Source organism: Ruditapes philippinarum, unplaced genomic scaffold (assembly GCF_026571515.1).
Source record: "Ruditapes philippinarum isolate M1 unplaced genomic scaffold, ASM2657151v2 ctg3197_1_1_1_1, whole genome shotgun sequence".
NCBI classification, from domain to species: Eukaryota; Metazoa; Mollusca; class Bivalvia; order Venerida; family Veneridae; genus Ruditapes; species Ruditapes philippinarum.
In genome coordinates this window covers 114,297-133,725 of record NW_026855494.1, presented here as the reverse complement: position 1 = coordinate 133,725, position 19,429 = coordinate 114,297, and the positions used below count along the sequence as shown (strand labels likewise).

The 19,429-nt window shown below is 33.3% G+C and overlaps 1 protein-coding gene and 1 long non-coding RNA gene across 2 annotated transcripts; one reads left to right on the top strand and one right to left on the bottom strand.

Annotated features, from left to right (window-relative positions):
- Positions 1-2,912: 2,912 nt before the first annotated feature.
- On the top strand, positions 2,913-4,269 carry LOC132743534 (cholecystokinin receptor-like; the record flags this gene model as incomplete). Its single annotated transcript, XM_060732064.1, is given in 1 exon segment — positions 2,913-4,269. A coding segment is annotated over 1 exon segment (1,038 nt). The 3' UTR covers positions 3,977-4,269.
- An 8,876-nt stretch (positions 4,270-13,145) lies between these two features.
- LOC132743533 (uncharacterized) lies at positions 13,146-18,017 on the bottom strand. Its single transcript, XR_009627584.1, has 5 exons — positions 17,244-18,017; positions 16,125-16,383; positions 14,956-15,071; positions 14,159-14,257; positions 13,146-13,545 (listed from the first exon to the last, which is right to left on the bottom strand). It is a non-coding gene; the product is annotated as an uncharacterized LOC132743533 (long non-coding RNA).
- Positions 18,018-19,429: the final 1,412 nt, after the last annotated feature.

Below are 19,429 nucleotides of genomic sequence, written 5' to 3'. Positions count from 1 at the left end.
ATGTCGAATAAATATATGTTTGCAAAAACCTGAGAAAGATTATTCAAAACACGTATATGATAATGTGATAATCACCTCAGAGTGTCTGTTAATAAGCTGGAAATGTTTATTATTGAGCAGTATGTTTTGTTTAACATTATGCAGTTTCCCGCATTGCATTCATACATTTCAAATGCCAACAACACATCTTCATTATTCTATCCAGTCAGCGGTGAAAAAATGTGTATTTTTGACATAATGATTAACTCAAAGGTACTTGCATGCTTTTTAAAAACATATCATATGCTACGAACGTATAATAGAACATTTTAAAATAATCATTTTACTGTAGGAAAAAGAAGTTTACCACAGAATTTTCAGATAAAATGTTTTGTTTTTGCTTGAAAAATGATAAGGTTAAAAACTAACAGTTCATGGCATCGATTCTCGAACGGTGCAGCTCACTTTCGTTGTGATTGATCATGAACATTCGCAGTGTATTCTGGCATGTAAAGAAGTTGTCAGTTCTTGCAAGTGACGGCAGCTAGTTCTGATAAACTGCTTGACATAATTCCAAGGAGAACTGTGCCGTGATATAAACAAAGTGGCTTACAGCAATGATCTGGACGGTAGAAAAAAAACAAAACAAAAAAACAAAAACAAAGAAACAAAAAATCACCAGTTCATGGTTACAGAGCAATGTGGGAATAAAGTAATTAACGTAATACACTTGAAAAATACAAGTACGAGTATTGACGAGTAAATGTTTATGAATATATACATTACATTGCATAAGCTCGAAATTGGATTTTGAAATTTGTATATATGTTGTTGTGTTTTTTTTCGTTTTTTTTTGTCGTTGGTTTTCTTTTTTATTACAATAAACCATGAAAAGAAAAGAAGAGGGAGTATCAATTAATGCTTAAAGCTAACAAATCAAATTGAAGAAGTATGAAGTAATTTAATTTAAAGCGTAGCCTGGATAATTTGCTTTATTAAAAGGGCTAAAACGGAAATTGCATCGATAAGGGTGCAAGAGCAAGGAAAATGAGGGAATTGGTGGGGGTAAAGTCCTTATCGACATACGAACATGATATTTATGAGCGTTTGCTATATTATTATCATTTAAATATGGTTTAAGTTATACTGAAATAAGGCAAAATGGGAAGACAAAACTTTTGTATGATTGATAACGGTAAATAACCATTAAGGCATTATTAGCTGACAAAAATTCCTATATATATGATCATTGTTCACGTTATTTAAGCCTCTGAAAATTCGAAATTAATGGACAAAAGGCTTTCATTGAGACTGGGCATATTGTAATTATGATATTTGTGCCATTATTCCTTTATTGGTAATCAATACATGCATTGTTATCAGTCATCAGTTTTATAATTTAGTAATTCTGGCTGTATTGTTTAACGTTTTACTTTCAGATAAAGCTGACGTATTTGTATAAGCTAATATTCGCATGAATACAAGCGCAAAATGATAGATTTTGTCATTGTCAAGTGTATTGGATGGTCTTTTAATGGTTATTATATTGGCTCCATAACGATTAACGACCTGTCCTATTGTTTGTTTTTAGGACCTTAATATTTATAGTTTACAATGTTCTTTTATCAAATTTACTTTATTACTTCTCACGCCCAGTCAGTGTTTTCAAAGTACCCGGGGGTATTACATTTAGATACTATTGGTAGATGTCTTCTGTTCATATTTTACTTTTGTGGGTTCTTTATTTGCTCTGAAAGATGTTTATCTTATGATGTTATTTGTTCTCGTTTATACATTCGACCAGACACTTTTTCATCGTCAACCTTCTGTCACATCGAAGCAGCAAATTCGCTTTCGTACTTCGTTTTTGTTTAATATTTATATTAGACTTGGAGTCGAAAACACAAATAAAATAAACAAATCACAAATGACATCACCATTTTTTTGAGGAATGCTCACTTAATAATTAAAATGTACACGTCCAGTGCAAATATCGACATAGATGTGGCACTTTTTTACGACATGATGCTGACTTGAAATTAAAATTTCAAACGCTAAAATGAAATTTGCCATGACTCTTTAAAAGACACCTAATTTTTGTTATAATATTAACAGCAATCTTTGGAAACAAATATTCCGAATAAACAAACATTCCTAATAAAAGCTAACTTCAATACTTTCATGTTTTGTATCGGAGAGAATACTAACTTTATTCTACAAATACAATGTAAATTGTTCTTGTAAACTGTAAATAAAAAAGATGTTATATCTCGTTTGACAATTTCAGCCTCTCATAAGGCGGTCAATAGTCACCCGAAGAGAAGAGATTGTCCAATAATAACATAATGTTCATTTGTAAATATAGAGGATGTGCTATTTAACGACACGCCAGCCAATCAGTAAACTCTCTGGAGATAAATTTAACGCCGTTCACTGTTTTGATATCACTTTGCTATATTTTCAACAGTAGGAACTTGGTAGCAGACCTGTAAACGCGAACTGCTCTCTTAGGAATTATTTTTTGATTTTAAAAGTTTTGTGAAATTCTCGGATGAAAATAAGGAAAAGCTGTATATAAGCTAAGATGAACAAAGTTATTACTTTTTCATAAGATTAAGTAATTGTTATTTGCAATTTATAACATTTTTTATTTTACTTTTCAGTTGAAAAAGAGAAAAGTAAAATTATTAATATGGAATTAAATGGCAGTAACCTTTTAGAAAATACAACAGAGAAAGTAAATGTGTATATTAGAAATGGGATGTATTTTAAAGGAATCGAACAAGCGATGATGAAAGTTAACATTTGGCCGCTTATTTTTACGTTTATTTTTGCAGTTCTTGGATTTATCGGAAACAGTATTGTTATATACATTTACTGGCGAAAGTGGAAGAAAACTAAAACACGTGTCTTTATTTTGACATTAGGAGTTTTAGACTGGTTAAATTGTGCTTTTAACATGCCAGTTGAAATAGTCGTATTATGGCTCCCTCTGTCATTTGATTTACATTACCTGTGTAAAATATCACGTGGATGTACATTCGTTATAAACAATACAGGATCATTAGTGCTTGTTTCAATAGCCATAGAACGGTATATTGTTGTGTATCATCCCCTCAAAAACAGACAACTTACACCAAAATTCGCGAAGGTAATGTGTCTTCTAGCGTTCATAATTTCTTCAATATTTTCATGGCCGTCTTACGTTTTCTACGGAAGCCATACACTAACAATTCAGATTGCGAAGGGCACCTTTGTTGTTGGAAAAACCTGTTTGATTGCTGATGAACATGAGTTTCGAACAGGACTGCTGCTGATATTTACCACTGTGTTATTTACCCTTCTTGTATTAGTTTTTATAGTATTAACTGTCCTGTATATTGCTATTGGGCGCAAAATATACATCGCAACATGTACAGATCTCACCGCAAATGGAAGGGAACAGGTGAGAGGTTTGTTCAGTAAGAGTATTATTTCGGCAATAACAGGAATTGCCGAGCCCACCGAAAATAAAAGCAACTCAACAAGTAGACATACAGGATATCGCAATAGTTATAAGACAAAAAGAAGTTCACAAAGTATTCAGGAACAGTCATTACCAAGCATAAGTGAAAATGAAGATTCAAAAATGACTTCTGATTCCAACGAAAACTTGTCTTCTACGAGTCTGAAACGTAAAGTGCGGAAAGTGAAAGCTACTAGAAAGAACACTGTAATGATGCGCATGGTTACCATAGCTTTCATGGTGTCATTTACACCGTTTCTTTGCATTCTCATAATACGTTATACAAACCCTATGTATTATTTTGGACTGGGAACTGCAGGCAAAATTGCTTATGCTGTCTTTCTAAGAACTTATTTCATAAATAGCATGGTAAATCCATTTATCTATGGATTTATGAATTTGCAATTTAGAAAAATGGTAAAAGATCTGTTTTTGAACATATTCTGTTGTAAGAGTTGCAGAAGAGGGAATAGTAAATTTACTCAAAGATAATGTTTTGTGGGAGACAACATAATCTGCTTCAATGACGTTTATATAAGAAAGAAGTAATTTTGGTTTAGTGCTGTATAAATTCAATGCAGATTCTAAACATATATGTGGTCATATGTTGTTGTTGTTGTTTTAATTGATATAACATTTGTACTTCATGTTTTGAATATACAGAAATCATACGTGTTCGCACTCGTTTTTCATTATAATATATAGGCAACATATTTATATGAAAACAATGTGCAAGACAGTTCAACTGTATATTATATTGATACAATAAATTCATTATAATTAGATATGTTTTAACAATATTAAATTTGAGTTAGTTTCTAGAACCTTCATTTGAAGGGATTAAATCACACTTAACTTAAATAAAAAAAACGTCTTCTATACGTTTTACATCTATTACGTACGCAAAAGAAGGAACAATAACACTAGCGAACAAATGTTTCAACTTTGCATGATTAAAGAAGAAATAGTTAATTACACAAATTTAAATTTATTTATAAATGTCCTACTGTTTTTGGCATTTGCCCCTGAAAGTGAAGTTTTCCTCTTTTAGGTCATTTAAGAGCACATCACCTAATTTCAACAACATCTCACTAAATCGTATTTCAAATTATTTTGATACTTTATTTTCTGTAATCATGCCAATGTAAACACAAAAATCAATTAACATTTTACTACGCTTCAATGAGTAAATCTACACCAACTTTCATCAAAAAATGGACATAAATGATAGAAACTGTATGCTTATCAAAATGGCCTATAACAAGAAAAAACTCGAGTTTAGGCGCAGATAACTCAACAAAGAAGACAGTGACCAACATTTTCTTCAAATGTTTCAGTTAAAAATCGTTTTACTATTTCAATTTTTCCTTCTTTGTTGGAAATGAAGAAGCTATTTTCCGCTTTTTAGGCGTATTTATAGATTTCAGAGTTATCATGTTTAGTTACCATTGCATAGACATTATTTTCTCCACGAGTACACACGCACATGCACCTACGCGCATGTAACACCTACCCAATTGCTCAGCGAATAGTTGAATGAACAGAAATGAAACAAATGTTCCGAAATATGTTTTCTTATATATTCTAACAGTTTTCTGCAAAGTATCGTATAAGTACTTATTTCTGCGGGCTTAATAGTCTGCGATTTTTGTTAAAATAAGGGGTTTTAAATTTCTGCGTATCTTATTTCTGCGGTGTCATCATTCTCGCAATGATCCTTTTTATTTCTGCGTTTTAATTAAGATATTTTACAAAATAAACCGACACAAACAGACAAAATTCAAGATTTGTTGATGGAACATGTACATTACTTCCGGTTACCATGCAGCGGACTGATACTTTGTTTCGTCGTAATCATCATGTACGTTAATAAAAAAAAAACAACAACGTGCAATGACAACAATTTTAATACTGTATGTGTATAAATATGAAGTGTGAACAATAAACGATGGCAAAATCGAACGTAGACACAAGATACAAATACAAAGGGTATGTTTATTGCACCTGTGAAAATACAATAGTTTTATTTTACAAAGAAATCAAGCTAAGGGTGAGCGAATATCATACACACATGATGCTTATTTAAACAAAGAGAACAAGCAAAGTAACGATTTTTTCTAATATTTTATTCACGACAGATGCATAAAGAAAAATTCCCATCTACAAACGCAGATAACGATACATGTTAATGAAATTTTACAATACCGGTAGTTGACATATTCAGACATATACATGTAAATACGGAAAGGCTTAATTTTCTGCGGTTTTTAATCTGCGGTGTCGTTATGAATCGCAGAAATAGCAGAAATAAAGTTCCCGCAGAAAAAAGTACTTATACGGTTGTTTACAAATAAAATACATGATAAGGTTATTTACTGCAAGCATGTGTATGCTTGTTGGAACGTATTGCATTTGTGTACAGATAATCAAATTACCTGTAAGCCATTGAAATACTTGAATATATTACGAAAGGTTTGCCAATTTGATTCAATTTCAAACTACTTACATCACAATGTTGACAGTATCTAATATAACAGCCAGTAGAGAGAGAGAGTACAAATTGGTGTTTTGGCAATGATGTGAAGATAAACTTAGTTCTTTGTCTGACAAAAAGACGATACTTGGCTGCTGCACAGTGCTCACAAACATACACTATCAAAAATGAAAAATCTTTATTATGTATTAGATTCAATTCTTTGCCTGCGGGAGGATTATGTATAAAATTACAAAGAGAGTCATTAAACAATATTTAATTCTGTACTATTATTACTTGTATGAAACATTTCGTTTATCATAAAAGTTGGTTTTACAAGATTCTTATAGAAGACATGTAATCGATGTGGCGGGAATGTGTTCCGTGTTCGAGAGGTGCGCCAGACATGATCAAGCCTACATATGGCTTATCATGGATTGAATGGCAAGGAAGATTCTCAACTGGTTTGCAATAACGTGAACCCGATCTTTAAATGGTCTTGTTGTTTTGCCGATATAATATTTTGTTTATATCATTTAAAATGCACTTATAGAGTTCTAAACCAAAAGAATGTTACAGAGTAATAAAATGTTTAATAACTGAATCAATTCTTAAACTTATTTATTTATTTGTTATAAATTAACATCTTCCAGTACCGAGTCTGCAACATTGTCGTTTTAACCTGTTGGGGCGCACAATATCACTTAAACATAATTTAAAATACTTAAATTATTTATTGCCTTACAGAACAAAAGGTGATACAATTTTGCTTCTAACATTCTGTCGATAGCTATGTTTTCAATTTTTTATATTATTTTGATACGTGAAAAAATGTAAAAAAAATACAAGAATCACAAGAAAATGTTAGGAAAATGTCGCATTTCGGTCTAAACCTATACAATGTAACTAAATGAAAATTATACAAACTGCCTGGTAAAAGAGCTGAAAATAGGCTCGATATAAGGGCCGAAGCAAAAGATAGGTCGTTACTTGGCTTGAAAGTTCCAGATATTCACAAAAATAATGTGCGATATTATGGAGAGGAACAAATGTCTTTCATCACAGTTTACAAGTGGGTGGCTTAATTTAAGAACGGGTTGCATAAACTTAAAGATGATGCTTGCCCTCCTCCTGCAACAACAACGACCAAGTTCACAAGTTCATTACATTTTAAAGACGCATCTAAAACTTTAGAAAATCTATGCGTGATAGATACCTCATTTTCTGACAAATGAGCAATGGTGGAACTCGAGTCGCAGTGGACAAAAAAATTAAAATTGTATCCAGGATATAGCAAAAGGGCCTTTGATGGCCCAGTTACTTGTGATGTGTTCTGTGTTTACTTTAACGAACTTAAGAAGAAGTGTTCAAACATAGTTTGTGCCACAATTAATGCGAGGCGCCCTATTACTGCCTTACGAACACGTACCGTCAAGAATAGAATGTATGTTATCTTTTCAATATTTAGGGTCCATGGTTGCAAATTCTTGTGCCAGACGGAAAACTGTAACTGTAAGGTAAATAGAAATATGATATTAAGAAAATTGAAGAAGATATACAATATCTGCCGCCCAAAAACAGGACTCGAGCACCTCAGTCTCCTTTATGAAAACGCACTAGCGCATCAGGCACCCATCCTGACTGAGTTTTAGGAATCGGAGAAAATTTAAGTCCTCTCTCACCCCCTTACTATCCAGACCTTGCCCCTTGCGATTATTTCTTGCCAAACTGTGCAAAACTGAAATATCGTCTATTTGGAAGGAGATATTATTCAAGAAACTCCCTCGAATCTGCTGTTTATAAGTATCAGTATAGGTTTACCTGTTGACAAGTACGAGAACCGCTTCAAAAAAAATGGATCGGCCTTCTGAAACGGTAAGCTCAGGTCGGTGGGGAATATTACAAAAGACTGACCAAAATAAATAAAACTGCAAAAAGTTACTAAGAAACAATGTCACTTGCATTATTTATCGGAATCCCCTCGTAACATTTTAAACACATAAAAGAATAGCCATTCTTCGTGATACAGTATCGCTACCCTTTTATTACCTCATTTGTTGTTATTACACTTTTTTTCATTTCTTGGGTTACATAATAAATCGAACATAAACTGTTCATGTTTGACTTGATAATATTTCTGTATGAAATAAACTCTTTCAGTAATTTAATTACACAAAACAGTACATATCACACTTCATTATCATTATTAAGATTAGGAAAAATAGTTCCATGTGGCGATAGTGTTCAGATATTCGTTCTTACAGAGGTACTTGAGATAAAAATTCAAAGATGTAAAGAGATAACAAGGTAACAGGAATTACGCTTTTGACATTATACTGCTGAAAATGTGATTACCTAATAGTAGGGGTGTAGATATTGTACCAATAAGGTTGAACAAGTAAATGCGCATTAAGCCGATACATTTTTTTTTGAAAACGAAATTATTTTTATGTCCCTGTTGCCGACAGAAATAAGTTCCGACCCAACATAGAATACACGTTTTAGATATTGATCGACGATTTTTATTGAAATAAAAAATAAATGAATACAGTGTTTCGGCGTTCGTTACATGCGTTCCCAATACACCCAGCAAAATTTCAATTTATCCATATCGACTACTTTCTTTTTCCCTGATTATAACTAGTTCTGTAAAAAGTTGTAACTCCAATGGTTATAGCAAGAATGAAGAGGTCGTCATAACCGAGTAGTTAGATCGTTCTTCTAGCAATCTGTTCGATCCCTGCCTAAAACCGTTATTTCATTGGCCTTTTTGCTTAATAAGGGTCAGCTCCAGGAACGGAATCAATTGTGTTTACATAAAACGTACTGATATATTCACAATTTAATTTCTGTTAACAAATGAAGATACGGTAAGACATTCCAGTAGCTTTTTATGAATGACAACTTTCCATTTGATATTTTTCGAACTTTACTTTTTTATGTATTTCTTTTAATCTTATAAAATTATGTAGGTTTATGTTTGTACAAAATTTATGATTACAACGTCTCGGGATACACAATAATTCGAATTGATTTTTCGTTACAGTACTCTCTTATGACATTATGTTACAGGCATTATTGCATAAACATCTGTGCAAGCAGCTATATATAATGATTTAGAAAGGAAAATGCATAAACGGATAAAATCACGCAAACCACGTTTTTGTTTGTTTGTTTGTTTGTTCTTTTTACGCCTTTTCCCAACAGTATTTCAATCATATAGGCGAGTAGTTTCCTAACCATCGTTCGTGGAGAGTTACACCAGTACTAGACTACCTACCTCCGCGCTAAACTATCAATAAATCTCCCGGGGATCGACCCCACGCCAGAGAGGTAACTGGATAAGAAGTCATCGACTCTAACCCCTTGACCATGGAGGCGGTTCGCAAACAATGTATAAATAGCTTAGTATACTGCAATGCCGGCCCTGATAGCTTCAGTATCAAATAAAATTGCACTAGAAAAAAAAAATAAAAAGAAAAAAACCCAATAATTGAAAAATTTACAACATGAAAGAATGGGTGAAAAATTTTTTCCTTTTTTAAATTTTCTTTATCCTTTCTTAATTTAAATCATTTTTTTAACCCCGAAAACTTTTAGTTTTAGTTTTTAGGGGTTCAATCTAATTTTAAAAATTAAATTGGGCAATGAAAAGGTTTTTTGAGTCGGAAAATAAACAGAAAAGTCCAAATTAATTAGCTAAACAAAAAAAGTTTTTTTCCATTAGATATTAGTAAAATTAAAATTTTTTTAAATTTCAAAGACTTTTTGCTTTTAAATGATTTACAGTTACCTTTCAACAAAAAAAGGGGAATACAAAAAAAAGGGGCCTCTCCCTAATGCCCCCCCCCTAAAATATAAAATCCCTAGAAAAATTTCCAATTTCTGAAACAAGTAAAAGGGCCAAATGAAACAAACTTTTATATTTAAGAGTTGACCATTTTTTCCCCGGGTTATTAACTTGCCAAAAAATTTTTAAAAATTTTGAAAATTTTTCCCGGGAAAAAAAAGGGGGGGGGGGGGGGGGGGGGCCCCCGGTTGGGGGGGGGGGGGGGGGGGGGGGGGGGGGGGGGGGGGGGGGGGGGGGGGGGGGGGGGGGAAATTTTTTTTTGGGGGGGGGGGGGGGGGGGGGGGAAAGGGGGGGGGGGGGGGGGGGGGGGGGGGGGGGGGGGGGGCCCCCGGGGGGGGGGGGGGAAAGGGGGGGGGTTTGGGGGGGGCGGGGAAAAAGGGGGGGGGGGGCCCGGGAGGGGGGGGGAAAAGTTTTTGGGGGGGGGGGGGGGGGGGGGGGGGGGGGGTGTTGGGGGGGGGGGGGGGGGCCCGGGGGGGGGGGGGGGGGGGGGGGGGGGGGGGGGGGGGGGGGGGGGGGGGGGGGGGGGGGGGGGGGGGGGGGGCCGGGGGGGGGGGGGGGGTTTTGGGGGGGGGGGGTTTTGGGGGGGGGGGGGGGGGGGGGGCGGGGGGGGGGGGGGGGGGGGGGGGGGGGGGGGGGGGGGGGGGGGGGGGGGGGGGGAATTTAAACCCAGTTTTTCCCCCAAAAAATTTTTAAAGGGGGAAAAAATTCCCGCTAGAGTTTTAAGAAAAGTGTGGATGACGACGTACACAGACACGGACATTCGGGACCCAAAAACTCAATCCTATTCAGATACATTTTGAAGGAATAGAAATGTCAATTTAACCATTATTGTACAATTAGAGGATTCTGTAATATCATGTAAAATTGTTGTTTTTAATTCATCCAGGGGATCATACTGACTAACGATAATTTTCTTGCATATATACTTTGTTATGTTCATGATATTCTAGATTTCACTGAAATATGACGTTTGACAGTGTTTGACAATACATATAAGCATTTAAATCTACATATGTCCGATACTGGAATATTTATTATACTCTGAATATACATCGAACATAGAATTCTTTTTTCCATGCATATTGTATGTAAACAGACTAAAATGTTTCGGGACAAAATTATTATTATAATTATTATTATGGGCAAATTAAAGAACTTATTTTTTGTTCTAGTAAGAACCCATACAAAGAATGTTTCTTGGAAAACAAAACACTTTATGTAGAAATAAACCGCGTTAATATTTTCATGCAAACACACTTTTTTTCTTTTTAAATATTCTGTGTATGTATAACATCCTCGAATGAGTGGGTCCGATAAGACATAATTATTATAGCACCTTTTCTATCGAACGCTCTTTTTAATCCCGGACAAGTTCAATAGTTTCTAAATCTGTGTAAGCAAAGAAAACATTATTTCTTTATCATGATCTAGAAACAATCAGGACGACCAAGACAAAATAACTCTTTTTTATTACATGCTTTTCGGTGGTTTATAGAAATATATCAGTGATATAAAACTGGTAATTTCACTGTTTGAAACAGTGAAATTACCACTTTGATAATTTCACTGTTTTGAATTTAAGCCCCTTACGTTGTTTCAGTGAAATACCAGCGTGCACAGTACTGGGTACCAACTTAATGACGTGACGTCGTAAATGACGTCACGTTGTATTATTATTTGGCGCGCTTTTCATTCAGTATTAGGTTAAATGTGTTTTTAAAAAGTTTCTTTGCTGTAATAAAAAGAAAATTTGTTTAGTTTAGTGTAAGATCGAAATATATTTCACCTTGTGAACACCAAAAGTTCATATTTCACTCGTGGCTGCGCCACTCGTGAAATATTATACCTTTTGGTGCTCACTCGGTGAAATATATTCCGATCTTACACTGAACTTTAACAAATATCCTCTATTTTTACATGCTTTTCGGTACGGTACAGTTTATAGAAATATATCAGTGATATAAAAATGTGTAATTTCACTGTTTGAAAGCAGTGAAATTACCACTTTGATAATTTCACTGTTTTGAATGTAAGCCCCTTACGTTAATTTCAGTGAAATACCAGCTTGCACAGTACTGGGAACCAACTTAATGACGTGACGTCGTTAATGACGTCACGTTATAATTATTATTTGGCGCGCTTTTCATTCAGTATTAGGTATATATAAAATGGATTTAACTTCTCTCTACAAAAATAAAAACCTTTTTAACACAGTAAAAGCCTACCTCCCTGTAAAATGTAAAAAAAAACCCGTTTTGGCACAAATATGTATCATATTTTGGGTTTGGAAAAAAACAAACAGTATTTTCAGACAGTGTCAAAAATCGAGTCCATTCAATGTTGACTGTCCCCCAATAATGTGTCCGAGTACTGTCCAGAGCAAATTATAATACACTTCATGGTTACGAGGGGGGGGGGGTCAAAATGTCTGTGCACTAGTGCTCTATTTTTTATCAGTAACAGTATATATCCTGATGGTTCATAAATATCTTTTATTGTGGTGCCGCTTAAGGCTTAGACAAAAAAAATAGTAACACTATAGCACTCTAAAAAGTTTCAATGCAACTTTATACAATATTTTGATAAATCATTTCTTTGACTCCGAAAACACCAAAAATTTAAATTGCATAACAAAGGTGCCTGATTAGTGAAAACTAGTGATCTCTGTAAATAATTCTGCTTACCACTTGAAATCAGTAAATGAAAATTTAATAAATCTGATATATGATAATGAAGTGAGCATGTGTTTAAAGTTAGACAGTAATACATCAACAAAATACAAACTTATTTAAGACATCAATGCAATATATTAAACTTACTACATAGCATGTACAAAATAAGAGGCATATTAACATTTGCAAACAACAAATAGCACTAAACTTCTAACGTGTAATAAACAATTTATAATATATGGCATTTTTATGCTCCATTGACATAAAAAATGTCACAGTCTGCAATAACATACTGATGTCATAAATAATAAAATTAGTGTTTAAACACTGGCATTATTAAGTCAATCTTTTCTGCTAGTGAAATAATAATTTGATAAATCACTGGATTTTAAAAGTTCCTAAAAAGAAGCATAGTCTTAGCTGTTTTGAAAAATATTGACACTTCACATTTGCTATTTTCAAATAGAGCCAAAATATACAGCTTCATGTTCAACATCAAGAGGATTTAAATGTCTGATTAAGGAAGGGGAGGGATTGCACCATCTATGCAGCAAAAATAAAGGCACTGATCAGCTGATGGTTACCACACACAGCTATTCCTGCCACCTTTGTGTTTTTGCAAGTGCAAAAAAGCAGGTTTTTTTCATGGTAAAAAGGTAAGCTGTTAAGAAGTCAATAATATGTCCATGACACAGAAGGTTGAATTTAATTTAAAATGTTGGTTCTATTTGTTCATTAGTTTTTCCAATTTTTTTCCACAAAGTGTTAATACCCAGCCGACTTGTGACTAAGAAAGGCTTGTTTAAATACTGTTTGTTGAATGAATCCAAGGAGTTGTGAAAAGCAGTAGGGTTTTCTAGATCCATTATATAATACCAGTTTATTAATAAGAATAGCCCTTCCATGAGGCTATCTGTCTCAAGTAGAATCTTGCACCGGTCTCCAACAATATACTGTTTGTCCAATTCTATGTTGTTAAAAATAAAAAACAAAGCTTCAACTTGGAGGAGTATTAGGCTGTGATGTCAGATGACAGGACCTTTGACAGATTAGCTTCTTCAATATCCTGCAAAATGAACATGGAAATAAAAACAATGAATGAGTACCATCCTTCATAACAGGATCAGGGAAATCTTCTACCTTAAGCATTTCCAACCAGCACATAATAAAGTGTTAGTTAATGTCTGCTTCTGGAGCAGTAGGTCAGAAATTCGATCTTCTGCCATGCCATGCTGAGCAGGGCCAACATTCGTGGCTATTTTATATAGTGACAAGACAGGCAAAAATGAGATACCATGTTTGACAAAGAGGCATATCTATAGAGATACTTATCATATACTTAAATAAGTTTACAACTCAATCCATTTAATATGCTATTTGGACAAAATTGTAAGTTTGAAAAGGGGCATAACTCCAAAATAAAGTTCTAAGAATAACTCCCCTTGTCTGAACAGTGTGTCTTGTAATGTAAAGCAAATATAAAATGAATTTATCAAAGTCTTATGCTGATACCTTTGATAGTTTAGACATTAATTCATTTAATAAATTTCAGAATTTTTGTCCCTTGTCAGTTACAAATGTGTCTTGTCATGATTAGCGGCTGCAAGTATTCAAGTTAAAATTAAATTCAGTGGTATATACAAAACTGACAAAAAAAAATTCCGGTAAATTTACTATACCTTATGTAGAACTACAATTTATCTAGTCTTGCACCCCTTTCCATGTTTGAATCCTGTATTACTTTCTATGGCTCTTATAACGTCCAAATCATCTTTGCACTGCAACAGAAAATCAGTAATTCTAAGTAAACAGAACGCACACAATCAGATCCTAAACACAGCTTTTTATATGACAAAATGAACACATGATTAGCAGTCAACACACTGTGTTAACAATTTAACCATATTTGCATTAAGTGACAAAAGCACTGTAAAAAACAAACATCAGCCACAAAACAAGATTATGCCATGTTGGATTTCCTGCAATATATCTCAGGATAAGTCGCAAATTTTTGAAGTCCAGTCAAAGCACATTAAAATTAAAAATTACATATTTTGTATTAAAAATCAGATATTTTATATAAAAAAAAACAACAACAACAACAAATAATCATTGTCAGAACTATTTGATTAATGTACAGGTGCAGAAGCATAATCAACTTCCGTGACCGTGGGTCTCCTAGGTCAACACAACCTTGTTATAACATGGTAGTTTGAATCCTTTTATATAGACCATGTTAGTTAACCACATCACATTATATCCAAACAAAAAAGTATTTATTATATATTTAAAAAAATATGGAATTTTTCTTTCTATTCTATACCTTTTGTGAATACAATTTTTACCCTCTTTTAAACATTATTATATCTTAAGCCGCATTATAACAAGGCTGTGCTGTATGCATAGTAATATTGCAATGATATCTTTTTCCTTATTCCACAAGGTTGCCTGCCCTAACAGTAATCTTAACTCATACCTCTTTTCCTCCAGGTTTAAGTGTAGCTACTGCTTCAAACAATATATGTAGATTGTCAACTGAACAAATGGTTGGATGTGGCCTACTGCAAGAATTAATTTAATTTCAAACAACATCTGAAAAAAAAGAAAAATAAAAACAATTATTATAATTAGCTTATTTGATAATCATATGATAATTAAAAAAGGAAATGTAGCAAAACAGCATAGATCACCTGCCTTTAAATTTCACTTTCCAAATATTTTTATAACCATTAATGTTTAATATGCAATTTATGACACAATTAACAGCCATTTGTGTATGCTCATATATGATGTAATTTATAAATCATTTCTTTTTTTTTCTAAGTTAATTTTTTTTACATTCAGGAAAAAGTTCTGTTCAGCAACAAATATGTAACATGGTTGTTGGGGTCAATACCAACCTCATGTTAGTTTAAACGTCGCATTAATGATTATACATCCAAACAATACTGTAAATATTACAATAATAACCATTCATGGTTATTTTTATACATACTCATAGTCTACACATTTTAGGAATTAATCTTTGAACTTTATTATATCCAAAGGACTTGCTAGAAAGAACCTCATATAATGAGACTTATAATGTGGCATGTAAATATGCATATTGATAAAATGATTTTGTAATTTTAGTACAACATATTAATCTTTGAAATAATTTAAGCCATGGCATGATAAACCTGCAGTAAGGATGTACATCCATCAAGGACTCAGACCTGACAAGATGCCTGCATGGTTGGGTCCTGGCTATCCACTCAATGAAGTATAGGACCTTTGGGTAACCATTGAACGCACAGTTAACATCTGATTGGATAAAGGGGTGGATGGGATGATCCAGGTTTTTGCTGAGCATACATGTAAATTAAAGGTCATGCCCCCGCTCATATATAAATTACTCAATGTGTCAACTCATTTAAGATTCTTTATATACAATATTGCATTTTCCAAATGTTCAAATTTAAGTTATGTTATCAGCTTAATTGTTCCTTTCTCAGAAATATTGTTGGAGTTTAACACCTGTTTCAATAGTATTTCAGTTATATTGCAGGCATTTTTTGACAAGAAATATTATACTATATATCAGATTTTAATAGTCAACTGATAAGGACAGAAAATTCAAATCTACCATTTTTTCATGCAACTTACAAGATGGTGTTACAATTTCTGTCGCTGTGGTAACAGTTGTGGACTCTGTCTCAGTCTTTGATATGTTGGCATCTTGGGTGTCTGCCCAAACATTACAACAGTGTCTTTTGGAATATCTGGTTCTCATAATTGTTGGTCTTCTAGAAGCATCAATACTTAGTTTTGAATATGTCAAGGATGGCGTTTTCTTCCATTTCTGTCACATCTTTTTCCAGCACAACAATCAAACTTCCTCCTTGCAACTGTTGCTTGTCACCAGCTAAAATATTGAATAAAACTTGAGATAGTGTTTCTGAGAAATAGTCATCAATACCAACTAGATCGAAGTATCAAACTGTTTGAATTTTTTATCAAACTACAGATCTTTTCTGTAAAACATTAGACAGTCATTCTAACATAACAATTATGTATTGTAGCTATCAAATATTATATAGATGAGATCTGTAGTTATATTCATGAATATGATTTCTGCCATCACAAATGGATCTCAACAGCATATATAGAACTCAAATTAAATTTTGACAACTGTTCCTTTCTTTTAAGAAAATTCTAAATAATATCATCAAGTAGGGTTTGTTTTACTGTTAACATGATTATTATATTTTGTGAAAAGTTTGTGTTTTGAGTCTACTTGTTTGAATTTTCTTTATACTGTGAATCAGATATTTTTGCAAGGCTAAAATTTTGTGAATTATATGATTAACATTTAGGGTTCACCATGTTAAATGTTTGTGAAAATCAAAGTGGAGGACAATAGTCATTTCATTTTAGGTAATACTTACATGATGATTATTTATTGAATTTGCAAATGTAGTAAAAATTTAACACCGAAAGGTAGAATCACATTTCTTTTTTAAAAAAATCAATTCAAATGTAAATAAAGCTATGATACTGTGAAATGTCTATTTTTTTTCTATTCACATATCGGTTTTACTTGGCATCTGGATCACCAACTTTCACAAAGTGTTTTACGCCATCAACTGTGGCTGTACAGTAGTCACACCTGTACAGATTTTCTTATGACAAGGCTTTATAATCTAAATAATTCTGAGATTCCTCTTTTGAGCACACAACCTAACACTGTGTTGTAATTGTGCTGTAGTGTGTAAAAATACTTACATTTCTTCAGAAGGTCTTCAAGACTGCTTGCAAGGACAGATATTCTCTTCTGTCTTGTAGTGTAGTACCTCCAAAATTTTGTACTCATTAGCCATACTAGTTCTTAAATATGTAATTACGAGAAGAAACTTGTAGCGTAACATGTAGATCTGACAGTACCCAAAATTACATTTTATTGAAGTACCTTTATTTATCCATAATAACTGTTCTTCCATTACAGATATGCAAGACAGGGGCAAAACAAACTTGAGATCTTGATATTTTTTAGCAACTGTCTTTGTATCTGAACGTTTTACAAAGTAAGAGTCAATATGTTCATCACACTCTATAACCACAACTTGCACAAGAAGAGTAAAAACAAAAAAATTCTGGTAGAAATCTAGTCAATGACTAAAATCTTAACAACAACCCAGTGTTTTTCCTTATATAACTGATACCGGAAAAACGGCACCGTTACCAATAGAAAATAGACAGCAAATTTTCCAATTCATGACTGATAAATTCCAAATTTAACACTGAAAATTTCCTCTAAAAACACTTAAACAGTAATGCATGCCTTGGAGCCTTCCGTATTGATAAGTGATTTACGATAAAAACCAAGTAAAACCACATGAGTGATATTCGTACCCAGTTCATTTCGTACTTAATGTTCACACCTACTAAACATTATTTATGTACAATTGTTATGATTATCAATTTTTTTTTCAACCTCAAGCAGCAAAAATAATCTTTAAAGTTAATAATGCATGATTTTAAAGTGTGTAATTATGCAAAATTTTCATCACCTCCCTGGATAAAGAAATTCCCAATAAATATTTTGCATCTAAAATAAAATTCCCAATTTTAAGTCAAAACCGATAGATTTTTTCCCAATCTGTCCGGTACCGTTAACTGTACCAGCACCATTCCCAAAGTAGGGGAAAAACATTTTGACTTTCTGATATTAATTGAATGTTTTATATTTAAATATTATATATATATATAAGCGTTTCTTTACTTGACAACGTGATCTCGCTTATCCAATCAAAACACGTTGAATGTAAATGATAATGGTTTCTGTTTTTCTAGCTATGTTGTTTAAAAAGTTTTTATTCAGTATGTTTTTGTTTGATGTCCTAAATAAAGTTTAAGTGTAGTTAAAAATTATTTTTAAAGTATTCCCTATATAAAATTAATGTTAACTTAGCCTCAATAATCAAATCGAGATTAATGAGTTAAGAATCAAATCCAGAGAAAGCTGAATAGTTGCACCCTGACAAAAGGAACAATTATTATAAATGTGTGATAATATATAGAACTATATATGTTTATTTGTCTTTTCATTCTAAAGTTTATAAAATATTGAAAATAATGAAATTTAGGGGTGTGGGGGTTTATAGGAAATTTCAATCAAAAGGTTTATACAGTTACTGTTAAATGACAAATTGACAATTATACTAATACCTGCCATGCCCATCGTGCTTCCATTACAGGGATATAAAATAACCAGGGATCCAGTCGCAATGGTCCTAACTTTTGGGTAGGGCCCAAGCTTTCTAGAAGAAATGCCTAAATAACTAATGTAAAATAGTCTGGGCCCCTAGATAAAAATTGTTAATTTATATACCTTCATTATCAGACAGGTAGATCTATAAACTGTAACATAGTCAATCCCATAGCTGATCATTGGACATCATGCGCCATTTCCTACATCACTAAATGTAAATAAGATTTTACTTTAATTTGTTGGTGTGGACAGAAATACTCCTGCCCTGGTGGACCAGTTGAAAGACAAATTTAAATTATTTTAATCCTTAACAAGTAAACAAACGATACAACCTAAAACTACCCCAAAGTGATTTGAATACAAATCCGTGAAAAAGAACACCAACAGTTTTAGTAATTTTTGCACAAACAGAATTAACTGACCAATCTAATCACGATAACGTAAACAGCATTCCCCACCCACCTGTTTCAATTCGTCTATCGAAGCGAAAATGGACTATATAGTACATAAAACCTAACCATTCACCTGTTTTAACGTTAAAAATATTAAAAAATCTATTTAAGCAACTGTTGTACATAACTGTTATGGAAGAAACAACAAAAATGAGGCAAACAATTTCTGGCGGTTTTTGTCGTCTGATCTACAATGTGCTACATCGCCAGGCGCTTTACGGAGATATCAATCGAAGCGTACTCTTTAC